Below are 24568 nucleotides of genomic sequence, written 5' to 3'. Positions count from 1 at the left end.
TGAAAAGTGGAAATAACGCTCACCTAAGAGAGCAAAGCAAGGCTGTGTGTCCAGTTATTAGATTATTTAGCGACAGATGACAGCAGGCAAAAGAGCTCTATTTAGAAAGTGATACAGTTATGCAGAAAATTGGCCCTAAGGAGTTTTTCTGAAGACTTTTTCACTAATGTCACAGGCCTGTCCAGATGGGCTGGATTGTAGAGGGAAGATTCTAATCCTGAAACTACTCAAGTTGCAGCAGAAATGCATGCATTAGATGGCGCAGGATGGCCTGGAAGAGTAGACAAGAGAGAGAAAAATTTTTTTCTAATATCAACAAACTCAAAAATATTTATGAGAAAAGAAATTTGAATATGTACCTTTGATTGAGACACTTTATAATAAAAATTACTTGAGAGGAATATGAAGATTATAAACAGTGATGTAGCACCTAAGGGCTCATCTTTAGCACTGATGGTACGTACTTAAAAGAGAGAAATACTTAAGTCATTAACATAAAAAGTTTACCATATATTACTACTTTTGTACAGGCCCTCTGTGGCTGAAAAAAAGACTGTTTTCTGCAGTAGCCACAGTTGACCCAGACTGAAGCCAGGAGCCTGGAACTCTATCCAGGTGTCCCACAGGAAGAACAGGGATTCAGGGACCTGAGTCATCCCTTGATGATTCCTAGAGTGAGCTTCGGCAGCAAGTTGAGCCGGAAGTGGAGTAGTTGGGTCCTTAACCAGGAGCTGAGAAATGGCGTGAATCTCAAAGCAGTAGCTTACAGATGGTGATGAAGCCCTGCCCTTAAAGGCTGTTCTTGGTAAGGTAATACCTTGTGTCAATTTGTTACGGGTAACATTGTTATCTGTGCAGAGTAATGGTGCAGTAATGAAGTCAGTGAAAGTGGTGACTAGCACATGTTAGTGTAATTTTGGAACCATTGTGGACTCTACAAAAGCATTTGTAATGATTAGGTCTCAACCTGATAAAGAGCCAGGTAAAAGGGGGAAATCTGTTACCATAATAATTTTTAAAAATTATTATTTACTTTCTTTTTTCTTTTTTTTGAAAATTGTTGTTTTATTAATTACATTGCATTATGTGACACAGTTTCATAGGCTCTGGGATTCCCCCAACCCCTCCCCGTACCCTCCACCCATAGTGGATTACTCCACTTTGTTGCCGTATTACAGTTCAAATTCAGTCAAGATTCTTTTGTTGGAAGTGTATAGCAAGCAAAGAGTCCAACATCTTATTGTCCAGGTAAATTCAACGGTTTCCTGAGGAGACCATCTCTGGTCTGCAGGCATGGCTAGCAGAATATCATCCTGATCAATTTAAAGCCACAACATAACATCAACAACCATTTACAACATTATGGAATTAATGGACATGGTATTGGGTAACCAATATGTTAAAAAAAAATGCAAGTTCTTAACCACATCCTGTGACTACTTCATTGACATTTCAATTTTGGTTTATATACTACCGGCTTCTATCCACGTTAAAATAGCTATAGGGTACTATTCAGCTGTCTCATTTCTATTTCCATTTTAGTATTTAGCAGTTTACACTGTGGAAGCCTAATTCAACTGAACTTGGCAGATTTTAGGATAGTCAAAACTGGCTTATAACTCTAACAAGGCATATGTCAACAATTGAGGTACAGAACAGTTTTAGGAGGGGTGTGCAGAGAAATCTTCAATACCTTAGTGAGGAGTAACTAGTCTTTGTGTCCTAACTAGTAAGGTATGTGTGAGTCCATGCTGACCATATCCTGTCTGGTTCTAAGCTTTCCTTGTTGTTCTCTGCCTATCTATTCTAATGTGTGTGTGTGTGTGTGTGTGTGTGTGTGTGTGTGTGTGTGCTTTTTGGCAGGGGGGCTCTGGAGCGACCCTGATGGTCTGTGCAAGAGAGGGTGAGTATCCAAAATTAGAACTAAGTAAGTAAGGATCCAAAGTTGGAACTAAGTAAGGACCAGAGAAAGCTCCTCTCCCTAGCCTTGAAAGAAGTTTGCTATTCTTCTGTTTCTGCAGACCGTTCAGGGTTCCTTGGATCTTGCGAGGAAGGATTTGGGCTTCTTCCATCCCTTGTGGTAAATCCATTTCCTGTTGATATAACAGACTATCAAAGAATGCATAAGGTCTAAAGAATTTTATTTGGCTCAGTATGCTACAGACAGGATAATCCAAAGATATATGGTGACATGTTCTGTGGGGATCTTGTGTTCTGTTATAACATGGTGGAAGAGCAAATTAGCAAGTGCAAAACAGGCAAAATGAGGGGAGACTTTGCTTTGTAAGAACCCATTGTTGGGGTGAATAACCCAGTCCTGCCAAAGTGGCACTAAACCATTCATGATGGTGTAACCTCATGTCCCAATCTACCTCCCAATACTATCACATTGGAGACCAATCCCACAAGTCATCAACTCTGAGGAAGACACTCAAACTATAGCACCAGGTAAGGGAAAATTCTATTCTGTAGTTCCTCTCTCACTAATTTAAAAACACGTGAGGATTTGTAGATAAGCAGAAACGAGGTAAGTAAGAGAGGTGCACCCCAAACTTTTAAATAGTGTGAGAAAGAAGGCTTGGAGGAATCAGATACTTTTCGGGTTTTTAAAGGCTTCAGAGTCCTGTCCCACTGGGTGAAGATGGCGTTTCTGGCTCCATCCCATTTTCCAGGGCCCATTAAGCGGTACTGGTAAGGACTGCATGGTCCAAAGAAGACTTCCCAAGCTAGTCTGGGATCCTTGAGGAACAGGAGCGGGATGTTGGGCTTAGCACCTATGCGTGCAGCAAGGTCATCCAGGTAGGAAATGTGGTTGAATTTTTCTTCATTGATATCTTTTATCACACCCCTGTGTAGAAAAAAGATGGATAACTGTTGATAATCACGTTCTGTCCTGCATTTCTCAAGTTGCGACTTACAGCCATTTCTCTTCTCACCAGTTTTTTCTTTCCTTCCTTTCTCCCTCCCTCCATCCTCCTTTTCTTTTTCTTTCTTTCTTTCTTTCTTTCTTTCTTTCTTTCTTTCTTTCTTTCTTTCTTTCTTTCTTTCTTTCTTTCTTTCTTTCTTTCTTTCGTCCTTCCTTTTCTTTTCTTTCTTTCTTTCTTTCTCTCTTTCGTCCTTCCTTTTCTTTTCTTTCTTTCTTTCGTCCTTCCTTTTCTTTTCTTTCTTTCTTTCTTTCTTTCTTTCTTTCTTTCTTTCTTTCTTTCTTTCCTTCTTTCTTTCTTTCTTTCTCTCTCTCTTTCTTTCTTTCTTTCTTTTTTTCCTTTCTTTCTCTCTCTCTCTGCCTGCCTGCCTGCCTTCCTTCCTTCCTTCCTCTCTTCAGAGTCAAATCAAACTACATATGGGATGATCTCACTGTTTTCAAAGGGAAAAATGAAAGTTTATTTATGGAGGCTATCTAGGAGACTGACTAATGGTGGTAGAGGAGGATGTTAGCAGAGAAGGCTTGTGGTCTGGAACGCGTCATGAGGGTAACATCTGATCAGTCCAACTACAACAGTCGCTGAAAGAAGGAACATGATCAGAAAGCATCACATGCATAGGCAGCAACCACGTCTACACTAACACCTTCTGCGAATTATGAGGGCTATAACTGCTGCACTGAGACTGAACTTGACACTGATAGCAGTGAAGAGTGTGTGGAGGCTTTTTATTCTTTGTTTTATTGCTAGTAAGGTGCAATGCTATTCATTCTTTCAATGATTACATAAATAAGTAAGGATCACATTCAAGCAGCCATTGTAGGTGCTGAGGAATCAACAGTTAAAACAAATAAACAAACAAAAAAGCCACCAAAAACCGCATTTGCTATTTAAAAAAAAATAGTCTTATTCTGAAGGGAGGGGAAATCAGTATATTATAAAGGAAAACCCAGCCAAATCTGGGTATCATTGGGAATATAAAGGAGAGTAAGGGAAAGAGGCAATGGTTTCACTGGGTGGGTTGTCAGATACTTCTCTTATGAGGTGACACTTTCATAGGGTGACCATGCTGGTGTCTGGGGGACAGTATTCCAGGGCAGTATTCCAAGGGCAGTATAGTTTTGGCTACAAGGGAAGAAAGGGATTGGCATGCCTGGAGCAGTTCAGCTAGGCAGTGAAGGCAGACCAAGTTCCTCTGGGGTGGGCTAGGGTTGTGGAAGTACAAAGGAGCCATCAGGGGGTTCTGAACAGAGCCACCTGCTGTGACTCACTCCTGCTGCCATATCAAGACTAGACTGTGGACATAGCTACAGGTGACCTAGTGACAAAGATGGGTGACCTGGCATGGAGGAGAGCAGCAGCAGACACAGTGACAAGTGTCTAAATCCTGGCCTCACTTGGAAGGTGGCTGCTGACAGAATCCCCAGCTAATGTGAGGTATGAAAGAAAAGGAGGGAAAAGAATTACTGGGCTTTCTGACTAGTCAGCCAGAACAGAGACAAACCTCAGAGCCTCCCATTCATAGGACAGTGAGGTAGTGGGGGGCACTCAGCATTCATTTAGAGACATATTCAATTTCAATGTCTGAGTTTGCTTGGCAGCTGGAGTTCTGGGAAATGACATGAGTTGAACATGCAGGTTTGGGAGCCAGGCGCTTATGGCATTGTGGAAACACACAGGTCTGGAGAGGGTCATCCGGGTGGCTCTAAACGGAAGTGGAAAGAAGGCTGAGCCAAAGTTTTGGGTTCACCAATCTTTAGGGTTGAGAAAGAAGAGACATCAGCAAGCACAGAAATAGGGCAGCCTCTGAGGTGGGAAGACAAGGGAAGAGAAAAGAGGGTTATAATCCAGGATCCAGGTTCCTTGTCGCCCTGAGCAGACCTGGTCCCTTCATGGACCATATCTAGGCTCATGTATAATTGGAGACAGTGTTAGGACTAAAATCATTTCTGGCTTCTCAAAAAGAGTGATTTTTAACTGCAACAGTGTTTCTCTGGAATGTTTTTTGTTCTAAGAACTCATGTTTCATTTTGCTTATTTGTTTTGTCTTGTTTTGTTAACAGTATTTTTCCAAATTTTCCCTATGACATCATACCTTTTAATGAGCTCCTCCCTTTTAGTAATTTCAGCCATCAGTTTCTGGGATGGAGGTATCTTACAGAGCCCTATGAGGAAAATTGAAAACAAAATCTAGAGTCACATGTGGGTTTTCCTTAATGTCTTCTCCTTCTTATGTCTGGCCTTCTAAGGCCCCAACCTCTGAGCATGTGGCAGTCAAAGCTTAAAGTGGGATGAGAGTATGCAAGATGACTTGCTGGAGGTAAAATTCCCCTCCCAGCTCACTTAAGCAGGGATCTGTCCTGCCAGCTTGTGAGACAACACGTCCATCATCCAGCTGTCAGTCCACACCACACTCACAAGACCCTAGTACCTGCCTGCTGACCACCCCTCCCCATCTGCTCTCATATTATACATATATGTTCTACTGTGTCTACATCCCCACAGCATGCCTGTGTGTGCATCAAAGCTATTTAATACATGGAAATATTTAACATGACCCTATCTCATAATCCTACTTGAGCGCATATTTTTGGATTGTACCTGGAGCCTCATGCGTGGAAGATCCCGGAGGTCTCTTAGTCTGATAAAGGTTATCTCAGGACCTGCTCATTGTCAGATTCCCATCTAGACAGGTTCAGCATTTGGCATCTGCTCTTCCCACATGTAAACAGTATAACCCTCTCACTTGGACCTGGCCTCCTTTGCCAGTTGCCCAGCTGCCTGGGTGAAAAAATCCATCCGTCTTCTGGATTGCTGGGACCTCCATGCCTGTTTCCACCATGAAAGCTGACCTTCTTTTCCTCTCAAACTCTCCTGCTCTAGGTTACTTGTGACCTTGCTAGCCCACCCTGTTGGCCATGCCATTCTGGCTACTCCTGCCCATCAGCACCAAGTACCCAACTCAGGTGTTGACTTGGTGTCCACAGGGCACAGACTCAAGTTTGCCATGTGGTATGTTTTCTATTGGGGTGACCTTATCCTGTGAAAAGAAAGCACAATTTTAATTGATGGTTTCTGAACTGCGTTTTGGAATTTCTGTGCTGAAGCATGGAAATAATCCTTTTGCATGATCTAATCTTTATCATTCTAATAGGCACTTTGCAGCTCAGCTCAGATTATTTTAACAGAATCAGATGTTGCTATTATAGCTTATTCGCTCACTTTAAAGAAAGAAAAATGCTTGATAATTAAATGAAGAGTTGTGGAATTTTTTTTTTCGGCAAATGTAAATAAGGTGATTTCCTAACCACCTTCTTTCTCTTCCCTCCTTCAAATAACATGTTCACCGATTTAGGAGAACGTGTGATTTGAAAGCATGTTTGACGTCTATTACGTTTGTAAGTGTGATGGATGTCATCGTTATTTAGTACATGCTATTTATCATTTACAAATTTCCGATCATTGTCTGTAACCATTAAGTACTGAATAAAGGACAGCTGACTGGCTCAACTGTGATTTTTCATCTTTAAAATAAAGATAATTACACTTCTTTAAAATGCTTACAAATCTAATAAGTCTTACTTTAGAATGTGTGATAATGATAGCAATAGTAAGGCAGGAGGTAAATCTGAAAGGGCATCTACTTTCAAGAACTGTGCTAATGGCTTTGTGCACATTATCTATTGCCTCAAGACAGCTTGCAAATCAAGGGGTGAGATTGGCAGAGCTCACAGACCCGGAGGTTCAGCGTTGGCTTTGGAGCATTTGTGCTCTTACAGTGACAACTGGCAGTATTTAGTCAGGATCTAAGCTGACTGTATGGCCATTTCTTAAAGGTTACCATCTCTTCACATCTGAATGTTATGCACAGTCTTCATTATTCCAATAGCTTTCTTTGGAAGAAATGGAAAATTCTACTTCTAGTAATAAATGGAGAGACATGATTAAGTGGTGCACACTAGACAGAGTAGAATAGACTCTTGAAACTTCCACTATAAATTTAGTTCATATGAGAAACTTAAACATATTCTGCTATCTTTTCCCCAGAATTAAAAAAAAAATGTCTTCTATTGAATCACATGAAGTAACTTAGTAAGCATACCTGTCATAATATTGCACTTATGTACAAATAATTGTTCATTAGGATTTTTAAAAATCCTTCCCCAATGCTTAATCCCATCTATTTGATTTAAATGAAATGATAGCTTTAGGATCCAGTTGATTACAGAAGGCTTTGGATAGAGTCAAGGTACCTTTGAAAACTCGTGTGGCCCATCGTGCTTGGAGCTCGGTGCCTGAGAGGATGGACCCTTTTAAGCCAATCAGGCCAATAAAAGCCATTGTTGTTCTCTCCAGGTTGGAGGGAAAGACCTGCTTGTACAGGAACATCTTTTTTGTGCAAAGGCTTTTGAGAGGTTCTTCAAGAAAGGGAAAAGAAAACACATATCCTGTAGTGAAGATCACACCATCAATGTTTTCTTCAACTGTCCCGTCTTCAAAGATAGCAGAGGTTTCTGTAAACTCCTTCACTCCGGCTTTCATCTTGATTATCCCACAAAGGATACAGGCAGGCAGCTCATCATTCACAATGAATTTGGGGCCTTTCCTGGGAGGCAGAGGAGAAAAATATTCACCATAGTCATAGCGATAAGGAATCTCAGCAAATATTTATTCAGTCTCTGCTTACTTAAAGTTTTTACTTAGTTAACTGAGGGGAATGATCAGCCAAGCCAAGAATGGGAGTTGACTCATGAGTATTTTAGAGTGTTTGTATCACTGCATTTTCTTGTTCCTGATAGAAGATATGTGGAAAGTGGTGAAAATGAAAGTTTCCTAACTGAAGCTTCAAATTCTATCTTTTGGAATAAACTTGCTGAAGCAATGCTTTTCTTAGTACATGAGCGAGAGCACACAGCACACGTGACAATCAGGCTGTCTCGCATCACCTGCAGCTCCGAGAGGGACATTGGGCAAAGGGGAAATTATCAACAGAATCTTTGAATTAAAAAAAAAAAACCTGAGCCTATTTCTATTGATAAATATTTTCCCTATGGATTATTCTTCCTAAACACATTAGATGTATTTTGTTTTTTTCCAGTTTACATTGCAGATCATTCTTTGCCATTTGCTTTCTTCTTTGTAAGTTGACCGTACATACAATAAAAATCACATTTAATGATGTTACATGCATTTCCTGTTTTTTTTTCCTTTGCCAATATATCTGGATTAAAACATCATTTCATAAATTTCTACTAGAAATTCATATATCTAATCATTTAACCAGAATAGACACATCCTTGAAGTTAGCACGAGCTGACCATCTGACCAAGTTAATGATACAAATTACTTAGACGGTAGTGACTTAAAGATTCCAGAAAATCAATTTAAATGTTCCAGTTTTCAAGCTTGGAATGAAAGTTTTCATTCTTCATATTATTCTAGTTTTGTGTATGTTCCTACTTCACTACTAAGACAAAGAATGTTCATACTTTAAGAAACGCTATGGTACCTAAAGGACATTATTTTAGGGTAACAAACTTAGGTTTGGCTAAATGAAGGCAATATCATAACTTAGGCAATTTCGAATTCTAAATAAAACTGAATAAGAAATACTTATTTACTATTTTTTCCAGTTTTTAAAAAAAACTATTTAAGTACCCTTTTGTAATACCCAATCCATAATTCTCATGGTTAAATCTTTTATTGAACACCTTCTCATTAATCCGTCTTAGGATACACGAAGGCACAACTTGTTCAATAAGATTAAGGTATCTTCTTGTCAGCATCATATTGAAAGGATAGCCCCCAGGTGAAGAGCGGCTGACAACCCAGGCTCCAGTTCTAGTACTGAGAAATACCTAAAAAAGCAAAACCAGAAGCATAAATACATACCCATCATGTTAGCATTTTTCTTCCATAAGTTTAAATGGTCTCACAATATTCTGCCATTACAGCAACAGAAAACTGGTGAATTGTCATGATTCTGAAGAATTGCCTCGTCTGATCTATACATCTGTTAAGCATTTGGATTGGTTATGAAGTTGTAAATAATACTATTTGTATGATATTGACTTAGTAATATCACCTGTAAACTATGTAAGATTTAAAGTGAAGATCCAGAAAATATACCTTTAGCTGAATTAAAGAAAAAGCTATTAAGTTTATATCTAATCATACTATAATTTATGCTGAAATGAAATAGATTCCTAATTTGAGAATCTATGCTTGGGCTTTCTAAAGTTAGACTTTTTTTAAAGTTTTTTTTTTTTTTTCGTTTTGTGACACAGTTTCATAGACTCTGGGATTCCCCTCCCCCTCCCCATGCCCTCCCTCCATGTTGCATTCCTTCGCATTGTTGCAGTATTACAGTTCATATCCAGTCATGATTCCCTCATTGCGAGCGTGTACCACGCATAGAGTCCAGCATCTTATTGTCCAGACAAGTTCAACAGTTTCATTGGGAGATCATCCTGGTATCTATGCTTCTTGAAGACAGGTGGGGCGGGGAGAGTCTGACTTGCAGGATCCGACACAGTCACCTCATGGCTAAGGTCCTTGTCTTGCATGCATCAGGATCCCAGATGGATATTGGTTCTAATCCCGGCAGCTCCACTTCCCAACTAGCTCCCTGTTTATGGCCTGGGAAAGCAATGGAGGTCGGCCCAAAGCCTTAGGATCCTGCACCTGTGTGGGAGACCCGAAAGAGGCTCCTGGCTTCTGGCTCTAGATCAGCTCAGTTCCAGCCGTAGCGGCCACTTGGGCAGTGAATTATCAGATGGGCAATCTTCCCCTCTCTCTCTCCTCTCTGTATATCTGCTTTCCCAATACAAATAATATAAAACTTTTTAAAAATCTGACTTGTAGTAGAAAATTCAGAAGAAAATAGCTTCTCTTTCAGTTCTTCCTTTGCAGGCTTTGTGAGAATTGTAAGAAGAATATAAAGCAAAGCTAATTGATCTAGATGGAGCCATTTACCTATTGTTACTGCTTCTGATGCGCTTTTGTGCAACGCGTCATGCTCTGCCTGCTCACACACTCCCTGGACCTGTTGGAGATGACTCAACTCTACCGTCTATGGCTTTCTAACTAGTTCAGAAAAAATCAAAGCAGTTGGAAGCACGGTCAAGGCTTTTTCACTTACCCTAAGTCACAATGTGTGTTTTTGGTTTGGATCACCTCTCTGTAGCCACCATAGGAGCTGCTGGCAGCAGAGCTACGACCTCATCCCATACCTGAGATGTTGTTCGACTCAGCTCCACTGCTATGTCTCCGCCACTGTTCCCAAGACCGATCACTAAGACACGTTTGCCCCGAAAGCCTTCTGGAATCCTGTATTCTTGACTGTGCAGGACCTTGCCTTTAAACTTCTGGATTCCTGAGGGGAGAGAAGCAACAGAAAATTCAAAACATCTAAATCTGTAATTCTCTAAAGTGCAGGTAGGGGATCTATGGGCATATGGAAGCTCAGTAATATAACAATTGCTCACTTCCACCATGAGTTGCAGGAGTACAGCAAATATATGAGCCTATTTTCCCTGGGGTGCTGTGAGCTCATGTGGATTTTATGCAACCTACCTTGCTGAAAATAAGGGAACGTGGGCTTTCCCCTACAAAAGCAATTAGTGTGGGAAATAAGGTTCACTGTAGACAAATAAGAAAAATCCATCAATCCATCACTTCTCTGAACTGCTTGGGTGATAAGTACTTTTTTTCTGGGCCACATCATTATGTTTCATTTACATTGACAATTTCTGCCATGTATTTCCGAAGAACATTTGGTGAATAATGGGCCACGTGTATGATGGTGTATGACATAGAACCCAGGGAAATGACAGGCTTCACCATCTAGCCATGTGTAAGTGCGTTCTGTGATGACACAATGACAAAATCACCCAAGAATGCATTTCTCAGAGTGTATTTCCACGGGTAAGCAAAGCATGACTGCATATCCCACTGAGATCCCTTCCATGACCGCTACCCTTCTTCTATGTGAATATGCATCTGACATAAAAGGAGGGTGCTGATGAACTTTATTTTACCCTCTAAATACGTCCTATAAGGTTGTGATCTGTGGGGGTAGGCATTTGGCACAATGGTTAAGACTCTGCTCGGGACACTTGCACCCCACAACAGAGCGTCTGGGTGTGAGTGCAGCTTCATTCCTCCACGCCCAATTCCAGATCCCCCTTGGAAGGAAGCAGGCGGCAGTTCAAGGACTTAGGTCCATGCAACACACGCGGGAGATGTGGATTGAGTTTCTGGCTCTAAGGTTCAGACTGGTCCATGCCTTACTCTTGGAGGTACAACAGATGGAATCTCCTGCTCTGTCTGCCTTTCAAATAAATAAAAAATGAATGAGCTTTAAAAAAAAATAATGTGAATTTTGCATGAAATCGTTACAAATTGCATTCCAACTTAATTTAAAAGTTCCACAAAAGAAATATATTTTTTGTAAACAAAGCAATTACTTTTTGAGTTAATCTCATGCTCCGTATATTTCATGCTTGCTTCACTTAATGCTCGATTATATGCTTAATATTTCATGTTTAATATTACATATACCATCTCACTTGATTCATGCTAAGTATGCTTGCTTCTGATTAATCTTCCAACTTACTCTATTCCACCAATGGGAACTTAACTCATATGCTTACAAATATAAATATAAGAAGGGCAACCCAGCTATTTCTAGTTTCCATTTGTTTTGGTAATTATCTCCTTGACAGACATAAACCATGTATTCAAATAAGCCGGTATTAGTAGCCAAAGATGTAAACGTGTTTATGACAGCAAACAGCAGTCAAGGAAACCAAGACAGTTGACCCAGAGGAGCCCATGGCAGACAACAGACAGCCACAGCAACCAGTCTGAAAGAGAAGCTCAGCCATTTAAAGATCCAGGCAGTATGGGCTTCAGTGATTTAAGTGATTTTGAGGCGTTCGTACCTAAACATTTAAATTCTTTACTTGACTATTTTTTTAAAGCTTTATTTATTTTATTTTTATTGGAATCATATCTATGGAGAGGAGGAGAGACACAGAGAGAGAGAGAAAAAAAAAACAGTGATCACAGGACTTTTGTTATCTTAATGTCAGCAAAAAAGCCATGGAGTCAGTGTGAGGTCACATCCGCAGGCAGCCTTGGACCAGCCCCATAGATAAGGTGTTTATTTTAAAAGGAAAACAAATGTTGCCAATAACTGAACCTTGCACAACTTGTCGTTGAACACTGCCTACTGTGAAGCAACAGATGATGCTAAAGGACGAGAGGGTAAACAGTAGTTCCTGCCTTTAGGGAAGATGTCCTTGAGTGTAGAGGTAGCTGAATGAACTCATGGTGTCTAACAGTCATTTAGACCATACAATCTTAGACATTGCTCTATGGGCTTTATACGTATTAGGTAAATTAAAGCACACCACAACTCTGGAGCATGTAGCACACTGTTATTCAGCTTTACCAAGCCTATGATTTCAGCAGAGGAAGGCTAATTAACCTATCACAAGCTGTTGGCAAGCAGCAGAGCCTGGATGGGAACTCATGTTTTCTGACTCATAACACTGCTGATTTTTAAAGGAACACATTTGGTAGTGCCTCCAGTGCGCCATTCAACATACAAGGGCATTCTGCAGGATATTTTTAAAACTAAAAATGCTTCACAAGTTTAGAAAGTATTAGCTACTATTAATAGACCTTTGTGTATGTCATCAGATCCTGGCTCATCGCTCGTCACCTCCTGTGATACCGTGCTGAAGCTGCACTGCTGTCTCTGCAACCTTTCTCCCACTTCCGGTTGGAGCAGGTTCCAGGATTAAGGAGACAGCAGGTGTCTTAAATAGCTAGGTTGTTTGTGGTGCTGATCTTGCCAGAACCTGTTGGACGTTAGCTCTGGGTGCCACATGGCATGGACCTATTTTGACTCGTACAATGCCACAGTTGGTATTATTTTCCTGTGTGACCCGTGCCATCCACTGAACTCCCTGCTTGTGACTGGAAAAGCAATCGAGGCTGGCCCAAAGCCTTGGAACCTTGCACCCATGTGGGAGACCTGAAAGAAGCTCCTGGCTCCTGGCTCCGGATTGATGCAGCACCAGCGGTTGCAGCCATTTGGGGAGTGAATCATCGAACGGAAGATTTTCCTCTCTGTCTCTCCTCCTCTGAGTATATCTAACTTTGCAATAAAAAGAAAACAAATCTTTAAAAAAAAGAAAATTTTATTCATTCCAAGGCATCCTTTTACACATAGATGATAGACAAATGTCACAACAGCCAGAGGTGAGCCAGGCTGAAGCCAGGAGCCAGGAGCTTCATCCTCATAGGTGCAAGGACGCAAACACCTGGACCATCTTCTGCTGCTTTCCCAGGATCATCAGCAGGAGGAAGGTCATAAGCAGAGCACCCAGGACATGAATAGGTCCTCAACTTGGATAACATCATTGGGGGGGCAGTGGCTTTATCCGGTAAACCAAATTAAAGCCCTGATTTCTGCATTGTGAATGATTGACCATGTAAGTAACTAAAGTTGCTTCTATCTCCTGGAAGCCTTAGGTGATTTCATTTCCCTATAGTCTGGTCAATTGGGTCATTTCATTCTATGTCCCTTGTTTCTTTTTTTCAATGCTTTTGTAGTATTAGTCTCTTCTGTTATGCTTAAGAATGTTAATATTTTACATACACATCATCTTTGTTTTATTTTACTGTGGTGTTTTATATATTTTGTCTATACAGAAGTTACGTGTTGAAAAAAATCATGTCTGCTTCATGGTCAAAAAGTAAAAATGAAGAAATGTGAGACATGATTAGAAAGAATACTGAGAATACGCATGCAATGCCTTAAAAAGTGGGATATTCATCATTTACTGCGGTTTTACTAAAGGACTCGATAGCAGTACACACATTTTGTATCTTTCAGAAAATGGCTGAAATGGTTCTCCATTTGAGCGGTGAACGTGATTTTTTAAAGATGGGAAGGTGCAGGTAGTTCTGAGTCAATGATCATGTCAGCATCATGTTGAAAAACAGAGTGAAAGAAAAGTCTGCTTACTAAATCGAAACTCCTAACTCAGAAACAAAGGGAAGGCCGATTGATGGAGATCAGAAGGGCACAACTGTGGAGATTCAGACTATCAGCTATTGTAGCTTCGCCTCATGGACCCTGGAGCTTTTTACACTTTCATGTTCTCAGGGTAAAGAATCTTTTCAACAGATATGTCAAAACTGTGCCTGAAGGTAGATGCTGATTTAATCAAACGCAGGAAAGGAATCTTAAAAAGTTTCAGTTGATGCCGAACTGAAGCGGATTGCAATAAAATAAAAGGCATCCCACACCTGACAAGACAATACATTTCAGATGCACCTGTATGGTAAGTTTTGGTTCTTGTAACTCACTTTTCCCGCAGGAACATGGTCAAAAGAGGTCTTTGCAAATGTCTTCCTACTCAAGTGTTGTGTGTTTAGCTTGATTGGGTTTACAGAAATGCTGGTTTTTGAAATTTTGCATTCTCACTTGGCATCTAAATACATTTTGTGCTGAAGAAATACTTCACTAATTTTTGATTGCTTTCATAAGAGTCATATTTCTCTTGCTTTTCTTAGTCAAGGTTTGAGGCTTTTATCCTTTACGTTACTGCTTGCTTTCACGTACTTGTTTAAGGAAACATGAGCTTTTTAAGTTCCTAATTGGAGTGCATTAGCATGGAGTGCATTAGCTCCACTTTTGGTCTAGTTTATTGCTAATTTGTACCCTGGAAGGCAACAGGTAATGGGTTAAGTGTTTGAATTCCTGCTATGTGAGAGGCCTGGAATGAGTTCCAGGCTCCAAGCTTTGGTCTGACCCAGCCTCCAACTCTAGGTTTTGCAGAGTAAATCAGAAAATGACAAACCTCTGTCAGTCTCAGCCTTTCAGATGAACAAAATTTTAAAATGCGTCTCTAGTTTAAAAATAATCCAGTGTAAATGAAAATTTTAAAAATGTTCAGTTCCTTGAAGAAATGTCCAAACCTCACTCAGTTGACTATAGGATCACAGATAAGCGACAGTAAAGAGTAGTTTTAGTACATTTTAGTAATTCTTGGTTGATTAATTTGATTTCATTTGCTTTAGCAAAATTTGAATAGCTTTTTGTTTTCCAAATGGAGGATTTTGTTCTCAAAGTTAGAGATTTGTCAGCCATGTATATACTAAAAAGAATATACCTTGGGCCTCAAAAGCATTTCCAAAAGGGAATTTGTAAAAATCTGATGCTTTTGTAGGTAGCTTGAACTAAGGCATAGTGTGGTGATATTTTGAAGGGTGAATATATACCTTTCCACGTGTAATTTTTAGCTTTTCTTATTAATGATGTATCAATGTGTCAAATTCACTTACACTCGCAGTCATTTTTGAATTCTCAAATGTCTGGTCAATCTGACTGTACATGACTTCTAATTCAGTTTCCCCAAATCCATCTTGTTCTTTTTGTGACAGCTCTGAAAGTTTAGAACTTAGTATTATCACTGAGCTTCAATCAGACATGTTTGATACAAAAACAGAAACTATTTCCATAACAAAACTGGGGGGGTCTGTATAGGGCTTTATATCTTTCAAAGTAATTTGCACAAATTATTATTTTTACACTTTTATGAATTTGAAAGTAGAGAGAAACACAAGGGAGAGAGAGAGAGAGAAACACAGAGAGGAGTATCTCCCACTTTCCGGTTTATTCCCTACCATGATCTCGGCTGGACGGAGCCAGGGGAACAGAGAAATCAGGAAATCAGTCGGGGTCTTCTGTGGTGGTGACAGGTTCAAACACTTAATCATCAACTATTGCCTTCCAGCGTGCACATTAGTGGGAATATGAGACTGGGAGTCAAGGTGGAACTAGAGCTCGGTACTTTGATATGAGATATCACACAGCACTGTAATAAGCCAAATGCCCACACGGTTATGTGTGTTATGTAGTTATTGGAAGTATTTCCAATTAAAAAAAAAAAAAGAAACTGACTTTCCTTCTGCAAGACTCCTGAAAAAACAAGCATATTTCAGTAGAAACAACTTACCAGGAAAGGACTCCAGAGGTAAACAGGGACTCAGGAATTTTCCAGTGCAAACCATGACAGCATCAAAAACAGCTCTCTGCTGCTTGCCCTCCGTCTCTGTGACAACCTCCCACTGGCCAGTTGTGGAGAAGTCTGGACGCTTTGTTACACTGCACACAGTGGTCTAAAAGCAAAAGACAAGCACTCGCTTCCTAGCAGTGAGACCTCTCCTGACCCCGTGCAGTGGCTCACAGGGTAACCACGTCTTATTTTACGTAAGTCAAGTCCCACGGCAGGAAACTCACAAATATCCACAGATAAATAATTGCAGAAACTCTGAAAAGTTGTAACATAGAATAGGATGCAAGATACGGAATCCTACCCTTGGACAAGGAATAACAGTCAGTTAATTTCTGGGGAGAAAGAGACAAAATACATTGCCTGATGCTTTAGAAAAAAATCAGGAAAGTATGAGTTCTATGATTATAATTTTCATGCTTTAGACATAGGCAATTTTTTTCCCAGTGGATTTTATGAACAAAGAGTAACTTTTAATCTGAATGAGTAATTACTTTTAGGAGAAGAATCAGAAATGTTAGTATTTTAATGATTTACTTGAATAAAACAAGAGAGGCACAAGAGTCTGAAGATTCATAAAGTACCCATCTTACTCATCCAGGCCTAAAACCAAGAGCAGTTTTCCTGAAACAGCCCCTGTTCTCCGCCCTTCTGTAACTCCAAGTAGCTTACCTTGAACTGAATATATTTCAGGAGGTTAAAGTGTTCAGCAAACTCTTGCAGATATTGCAAAAATTTTGAGTGGATCATGAAATTAGGATAATCTTCACGGAAAGGGAAGTCACTGTAACATGACATTTCCTTGCAGACATTTGTCACTAATGACCAGTAGACTCTGGTCATCCCATCTTCAGCAGTTTCCTGCAGAGAAGGCATGGTTAGTTTGACGGGGTGAAGAGATAGAAAGAAGAGAAAGAATTTTTGGTGGTTCAGGCCAGCTCATCTGCAGTCAATGCCCCACGTAATTTAAGACCTACTTGTAACTCAGCATCACCTCTCCATGCTACCGTGACTGTAAATCTTCGGCAAGACTAGGATAATGACAGTATCGATTTAAAGTGACAACACCACCTAAGTAAATTTACTCGGTACGCCCAACACTGTTCTAGAGTAAATCTGTTTTGGTCATCTCTTCCTTGTGCTCTTGTTGGGGCTATTCTCTCCACTCTCACGTCATGTCCTGCCCATCTCTTGGCCGTTCCTCTGCCTCTTCCCATTCATGTCCATGTGTACTTTCATTCATTCTGTCTTTATTGACTCTTTATCCTTGGCACTTAAAATGCTGGAGACTCCAATTTTAGAAATAAAACAGAATCGTCAGTCAAATTCCCTGTCAGTCCTCGTCTCTCTTTATCTTCTCTGTCTTCGTGAAAGAACTGTCGCATGGCGGAAGCCTCTCTTTCCTCACATACTTGTGGAACTCATCGGTCTCGCTTTTCATCCCCTTCTAACAAAGCAACTATAAACCAAAGGTCATTGTCAAAGAACTGACAGATTTCTTCTGGTTGAAACTAAGGTCCCTTTCCTTCAAGTCTCTTTCTCAGCTGTCGTTTTCTCTAAGGAGTCTGAAGACTCAACAGGTCTGTGTACGGTAGCTTTTGCAGCTCTCCACCTGTACTTCTGAGCACATTACATTGCAAGCACCTGTTCAATATTTATGCTCTGCATCGGAACATAAGACAGGTAGGGCCCTTGTTTACCTTGTTCATCATTCTGTACTCGCAGGACATAGTATAAGGGAGTGAATGCAAATATTATAATGGTATTTTTGAAAAATAGCACGAATGAATGCATAACTGAAGAAACTACCATGACATTTTAATAGCATTGATCTCAAGTAGTTACTTATTTTTTTTTTCATTTTACCTGGCGATGTTAATTTCTAAAATTAATCTTACTTTAGAGTAAGAGTTGGAAATAAAACCAATAATGGGATCAAATAACAGAAGGTACACAAGCCACACGTGATAAAGCAGATTTGATGGTTTAATGGGGCTTACAATACAACAGAAAAAAAAAAACAAACATTGTCAGGATTGTAACTGCTTTTGTTTACATATGATGAATCTTCAATATTTTAAAACATGTATAGCATGAAGATATCATGCATGGATTTCAAAATGTTTTGCAGCAAAATAAATGTATTTTTCATTGTGCATTAGCATTTACAGTACCTTCATACATTTCCTTATTCTATTTTCTTCACCATCCATCCAAGATGTAGCAAATGTTATTTCCTCTATGAAGGCTTCTCTCATTCACACTAGTTGAATTAATGCTGCTCTTTTTCCCTGGAGGCATTTGGTACTGAAGCCTCCATGGCTTTATATTGTGATGGTGCATTCTGGTCTCTCTAGCCCCACTTTTTGATGCTCAAATCACCTGACTGCTTACTTGGCCCTGCACAGCCCCCACCTAGGATGCAGATTTCACTTGTAAGAAAGGTGGGTCAGTGTCTGGGCTTCTTTTTATTGGTTCTTTGGAGGTCTAGCTGTCCTGCCTCATTGTTGCCAGTTCTCCTCCCAATACCTTGACACTGTCTGCAGGATTAGTGCTCCAGGATTACTGATCCAGACTTGATGCCAACTTCCACAGCCACTATTTGCCACTCAGTTTACCTGATGAGATACCTGGCTACTCTGTATTAGAAGATGCATGATCCAGAAATCATCCTAAGATTTCAACATTATGTTTGTCAGAGTTAACTCTTTTCTCTTGTTCAATTGCCCCTGCCCTGCCTATTCTCAGGATTCCTCACTTATCAGACTACATCCTGCACAGTGGTCCACAGTGCGATATGGACATGTTAGCATCCTTGCAATGAGTTACCTGTCCATCAAACAGGCTAAAGCCATCGTATCTGATCAGAGACTAAGAAAAAACCATATTATGACAGATGGGAATGATACGATGTGAACCACATACAGTGTATTTCCATAGTCCCCCGATGTCATTACTTCTTTCAAAGCAGGTGGGCTCCAGGTCCTCGTCCAAGCAGCATTTAATAGAGGTCAGGCCACTCACACCAGCTCCAATCACTGCAACTTTCTTGGCCATGGTAGACTCTGTTTGAAGAAGATCAAATAGAGTTTCTTTTATATATGAGAGGTTTGGGAGGAAGCCCCGTCACTGGACTCAGCTTTGATATTGACAGAAATGCCTTTGTTCATCTTTGAGTAAATGATGAATCATGTTTTGGCTAAAAATGAAAGGTCTAAAATCAAAGTGTCTTGGTTTAAGTGTAGGTTTCGTTGCTTATCAAATGCATGTCATTGAGCTTTTAATTTTTTCTGTGCCTCTATTTTCTCATCCATAAGATGGTAAAATGGCTGTGATGATGATGATGATAATGACCATAATGGGTATAAAAACTGGTTGTGACATTTAAATGGCTGACACCTGCGGGTACTTTGAAAAATGAATGGGACATGGAATTACAAGGTAATTTATCTCGGAGCACTTACTTCACACATAAAAGAAGTCCCCAAAACTTTGCCAAAATATATATTATGAAAAAACTGTATAGGAATTCCAATTTTTTTGCAATTAAATAAACATCATTTAATTTGATTTTCTACAAATTCTTTAAAGTGCACTAATACGTGGGATAATGTTGGCAGTAAGGCGACAGTACAGAAGGAGTTATTATGACTCTGCAGGAACCAGTTCCTTGATCGTATGGGGCCCTTGATTGTTCAGCATTAAAGGGCACTCCTTCATTGCCTTGTCCTTTATACCGGAAGAACTGGAGTCAGTGAAAATTCTGCCTTTTTATTCAAAGCATCTGAAGTCCTGAAAAATAACTAACTAGGCCTTTGTCATACCAAACAGCAGGATTTTACATGAATTTGGCATAGGAAGATTTCTTCAGCTTGCACAGACTTACATAATTAAGAACGAAGTCCCCAAGGAAAGTCACATGGGACATTCTGGAATCTCAGAGGTCAAGTGGCAAGGAGGATGTTCCTGCTGAGAACTCCAATGTGTTCTCAGAAAAATGGAACTAAAAGATCAGTTTGCTTTGGTGGAAAAAGTTCATAAGCACATGTCTATGCTGATAAACAGTCATCTAAAAGGTCATAAAATGCATAATATGAAAAATTGTGTAGGTATCAACAAAAATTACACTAAAATAAATTTAGCCTTCAGTTCTCTTCCCCATAATGTTTTGAAGTACCCTTGTATGAGGCACAGGGATTTAGAGTCCATTTTTTTTTTCATCTTGTAATCAGGGCTTCCCACAACACCCCAACAACCCTTTCACCTTAAACAAATGAGCTAATCTGTGGAAGTAGACTTAATTGCAAGTGCTGCTTTTCGCTCCAATCCTATTGGTCAATCCAGAAAATGCATAAACATTAAATGAAGCCTCAGAGTATATTCTTGTTTCATAAAAACATACATAATTCATTTGATTTTGCCTTTGCAAACAAAGTGTTTTTTTCTGATCAGAGATGTAGCTCTTTTTTGCCTGTGTGATTAGAAAAAAAAAATGTGTTTACCTACATACTTGGTGAGACAGACAGAGCTCCAGTTTACTGGCTCCCTCAACAAATGGCCTTAAATTCTAGGGCTGGGCAGGGCTGATCCTGGGAGCTTGGAACTCAGTCTGAGTCTCAGATATAGATGGTAGGAACTCAGCTGTGTGAGTGAGCCCTTATCACTGCCTCGCAGGTCTGCATTAGAGAGCAGCTGGAGCTAGGAGACAGAGCCAAGAACTGACATAGGTGTTCCCATGTGGGATTCAAACATCTGCACTGGTGTCTCCACTGCTAGGCCCAATGTCTGTCCTACATGTGATTTTAGTTATCTCATGCCATTTTTCTAATAGTATGAATATTTTCTTGTGGAACCAGGGTGGTGAATATTTATTGAACTCTTAGGACCAGTAAATGGAAAAACAGAGCATCGATATCAGTAAGGGGCAGAGCTTGCACTTCTGTGGCTTTCTGGCTCCGGTAGCCGGTTTGTACACAATGTTGGTCCAGTGGCCTGAGGCCTCCTTGACTTCCATCTCTAACTCTCTTTGCTTCTCTTGCCGAGTTCAGGTTCGGTGCTGTACCTTTGGTGAGGGTTGCAGAAGGTTATTCCTTCAGCATTGTAACTTGCTTCCCATTGAAAACAAAGACCTCAGACACAGAAGCAAAGTGGATTTATTGACTAGTGGGAAAAAAAGGAAGTGCTCTGAGCCGCAGGATTCCATGGACTCCCCCGGCAGTGCAGAAAGCTCTTGGACTTAGAATGAAAAACAAAGATATTTCCTGAGGTTGCCTAGTTTCGACCTTGTTTGCATTGTCACTATTTTTAAGGCTGAGAACACTAGCATCGTTTCAATGCCTATTGAAAAATGCGTAATTCTGCATCTAGATTCTTAATTTGTTTTGAGATCTCGAGGGTCAAAGAAAATGGACTTTGAAAGCAGCAAAGTTCTGTTTGAAATTTGTTACTGACTAACCAGCATAACCCTCAAGTAATCCAGTAAAATACCCTTAAATCTAGTATGTGTAAAGTATGAAAATACCTACATTTAAGAATTGTTCTTTTAAGCATGTTATCATCGCTTGGTTCAACTCCCAGGTGCAGTGGAGCTGAGAACTCCCACTTCGGGTGGGAGAGACTTAACTTCCTGAACTGCCTCTCCTCCCTTCCAAGATGCACAGAAATAGGGAGCTGGAGCCAGGACTCCGACCTGGGGACTCCTGTGCTGGATGTGATGGTCCCCACAGCATATTCACTACTGTGCCAAATAGCTACCTCATATAAGTTTTAAAGTGATAACATTACTTAATAACAAATCTGTTTCACACAAAATATTCACTCCATTTCTTCTCTACCCTCCTAGTTATATTCCTCCAAATTTCTCCTCTTCTTAGAAAAGAAAAAAAAAAAAACTGATCAATGGGTTTGGTAAAAGTTGGCAAGCCTACCTGTAGTTTTCTTCAGGTTGGGGAGTAGGAAGACTGGGAGTTTCCAACCAAATACAAATTGCCTTTGTCAATAAGAGCAGTTCACTTTCGGGTTTGCGGTCTGGTGGTGTCAGATCTCCGCTGGGATCTTTCTATGTAATAGTGACACAACAGGAATGTTTGCTAATTGAATTGACAAGTGAACAGACTAGCAGCAGATTCATTCCTTCGACAGTCGCACTCTGTCCACCATGCTACTTGGAAGTGCCAGCACCGAGCCCAGGCTGGGGCCCAGTGAGAACTAAGACTCAGGGGATAAATAGCTGTACTAAAACAAACAAAACCAAAGAGATAAAGACATAGTAACTGCCCTCAAGATGCTGTCAGTTAATGATAGGCTGATATGCAACACTTAACATCAGCCACTCTGATGCCTCCAGATGCTCTAGGCTGCTTAACTCTGCTAGGGGTGGATTGCAGGCTAGAAAGAAACTACAGAAAGTGTACCTTTCGAATGCTGATGAGGAGTCCAAGAAATTAAAGGAGACTGAGAGTTTGTATCTTTTAAAGTAAACACATATTTGCAGCTTATGGACTTCTTTAAGAAACACACCTGTTTTCAAATATGGTCTAAGCTGGAAAGGGGTGACGGGGTTTGGGTGTTGAATGTCTCTCAAAGGGTTAGACATGAAAGGCTTGGTCCTCAGGGCTGTGCTATTGGGGGATAAAACATTAGGAGAGGTGATGTCCGGCCCTTGGGTCACGTGGGCACTGCCCTGAGAAGACCTTTCTTGAAAGAAGATTGCTACAGAAGGCCCAGTTTGTTTCCATTCAGTCTCTTTCTGCTCCATGGTTCAGCTGTGTAAACCCCTCTGTCCACCACCCACTACGAGGTGAGGTTCGCACCACAAGCCCGCACCATGCCACTGGGCTCTCAGCCTCCCAAATCATGAACTAAATAACCATTCCTTGACTTCATAAACAGCTTGTCTGGAACTTCCTTGCAGCTAAAAAGCTAACAAACTCAAAGTGGTAAACTGGGAACTGCTAATGCTCAACAGCATTGGTTTGGCTTCTCAACAGCAACATAACCTTCAGCAAAACTCCTGATTATTTCATGTTATTGGTTTTATACTTGTGGACTGGAGGGTTTGTTCCTTCGAAACTTGAAACGACTGTTTTTGTGTTTGAAAACCAATGACTCTTGCAAAAATAGATGAGTCTGACGGTAGGAGACCACACTGCAGGTTGCAGGACCAGAAGAGTCCAAGCGGTAGGCAAGCTTGATGCAAATTACAAACACAAGGTACTTTGTTGCTCAAAGGTTGTTTACACTTAGTCCCTTGGCAGAAAGAGCTCTGATCTACTGAACTGGACCTTTGTACAGCAGGAACATTCCACTCCTGCCTGCTAATCAGCAAATACGGGAACTAATTCTGAGACAGCGAGATACAGCTGATCTGCAAATCATGTAATCGACGCTGAAATTTTGATCATGTGTGTTTCTTAATCCCAGCCCATCCTTAGTTTGTCCGGGTGTGTTCCATCACAACACCTGGGGAGTATTCTGTGTGCAATACCTGGCACTTTCATCTCACTCTAAGATGAATTCAGCATTGGCAGTGAGCCTGACGTCACTGCCTGTGCTGTTAATTCATTAGTCTCATGGGCACATCCCTTGCGGTTGGTTTCTCCAAGAAAATATGCTTTCTTAGGATTTCACTTTCCCTCCCTCCCTCCCCTCTTCCTCCCTCCATTTCTTTTCTTTCTCTCATACTGCTGACTTAGCCCTAATCAAGAGACTTCAGAAGAGAACTGCATTCTTAAGGAATGCATTTCCCAAGGACGATATTTTTGGCCAGCAAGTGTTCCTGGAAACATTTTCCTAGTAAATCAATTGATAATTAATCAATCAACCCAGGAGACTTACCTTGTCAGCATAAACAGCATAAACATATTGCTTCTCAAAGCTGACAGCCAAGGATAACACTTGCCTTTAAAAAAAAAAGGCGAGACGGGAATTCTTCGTTCTAAAACAAAGATAAATGGAACGCTGGCTGTTAAAGTGTCCATAAGTTTAAAACAAAAGAGAACTTCTCTTTCTGCGGTGTTGGGACAGCTGGAAGGATACTCACCAAGAGAAAAGTTGCTTAGGATGTGAGCTTCCTGCTTCCGTGATCCCAAGACAGGGCAAAATGACGAGTTAGAATACAGTTATCGGATTGGAAGAACACAAATACACACAAACACACTTCTGTCCTTTTCCCGCCCACCTCAACGTCACAGTTCCGGAAAAGCCTAAAACCTGTGGCAAGGATGGGCGAAGCTGCGCATTCATCATGATAGCCTTTAGAGGGCGCCAAAGTCATTCATTCCAAAGCAGAACCTTAGCAAAAAAAAAGGGCGTTCTGCTTTCCAAAACAAACTTAGAAAACCTACCTTCATGTTACCATTTCTCTTAATTATTATAGAGAACTATGCAAAAAAAAAAGCAGAACTTACTTTCAATGAGTAACATCCTATCAAATGTTTCCACCTCTGTAACTCTTTTTTTCTTCTAAAATGTATTTGATTGCCAAAGTTACACTCACGGGGAGAGACGGGGACAAGGAAAGAGAGAGAAGTTTTCCGTGGTCTCATTCACTCT

General features: G+C 40.5%; 1 protein-coding gene across 12 annotated transcripts; it reads right to left on the bottom strand.

Moving 5' to 3' along the window:
* Positions 1 to 2124: 2124 nt before the first annotated feature.
* LOC121149374 (dimethylaniline monooxygenase [N-oxide-forming] 4) lies at positions 2125 to 24198 on the bottom strand. Of its 12 annotated transcripts, XM_040969978.1 has the most exons (12): positions 24057 to 24195; positions 23852 to 23951; positions 22535 to 22635; positions 21943 to 22073; positions 18941 to 19080; positions 16688 to 16876; positions 15959 to 16121; positions 10154 to 10296; positions 8580 to 8779; positions 7175 to 7527; positions 5017 to 5086; positions 2125 to 2848 (listed from the first exon to the last, which is right to left on the bottom strand). In XM_040969978.1, exons 5-12 carry the CDS (start codon positions 19070 to 19072, stop codon positions 2437 to 2439), a joined length of 1662 nt encoding a protein of 553 aa, XP_040825912.1. In that variant the 5' UTR covers positions 19073 to 19080; positions 21943 to 22073; positions 22535 to 22635; positions 23852 to 23951; positions 24057 to 24195; the 3' UTR covers positions 2125 to 2436. The 12 variants fall into 12 exon arrangements, 10 of the variants coding, with proteins under 10 accessions (XP_040825912.1, XP_040825894.1, XP_040825903.1 ...); XM_040969960.1 differs by lacking the exon at positions 22535 to 22635; XM_040969969.1 differs by lacking the exon at positions 22535 to 22635 and having other exon boundaries at positions 23852 to 23915.
* Positions 24199 to 24568: the final 370 nt, after the last annotated feature.

This window comes from Ochotona curzoniae, unplaced genomic scaffold (genome assembly GCF_017591425.1).
Source record: "Ochotona curzoniae isolate NIBS_2020 unplaced genomic scaffold, NIBS_Ocur_1.0 contig_1957, whole genome shotgun sequence".
In the NCBI taxonomy this organism is placed as follows: domain Eukaryota; kingdom Metazoa; phylum Chordata; class Mammalia; order Lagomorpha; family Ochotonidae; genus Ochotona; species Ochotona curzoniae.
This window is presented reverse-complemented; position numbering and strand designations above follow the sequence as displayed.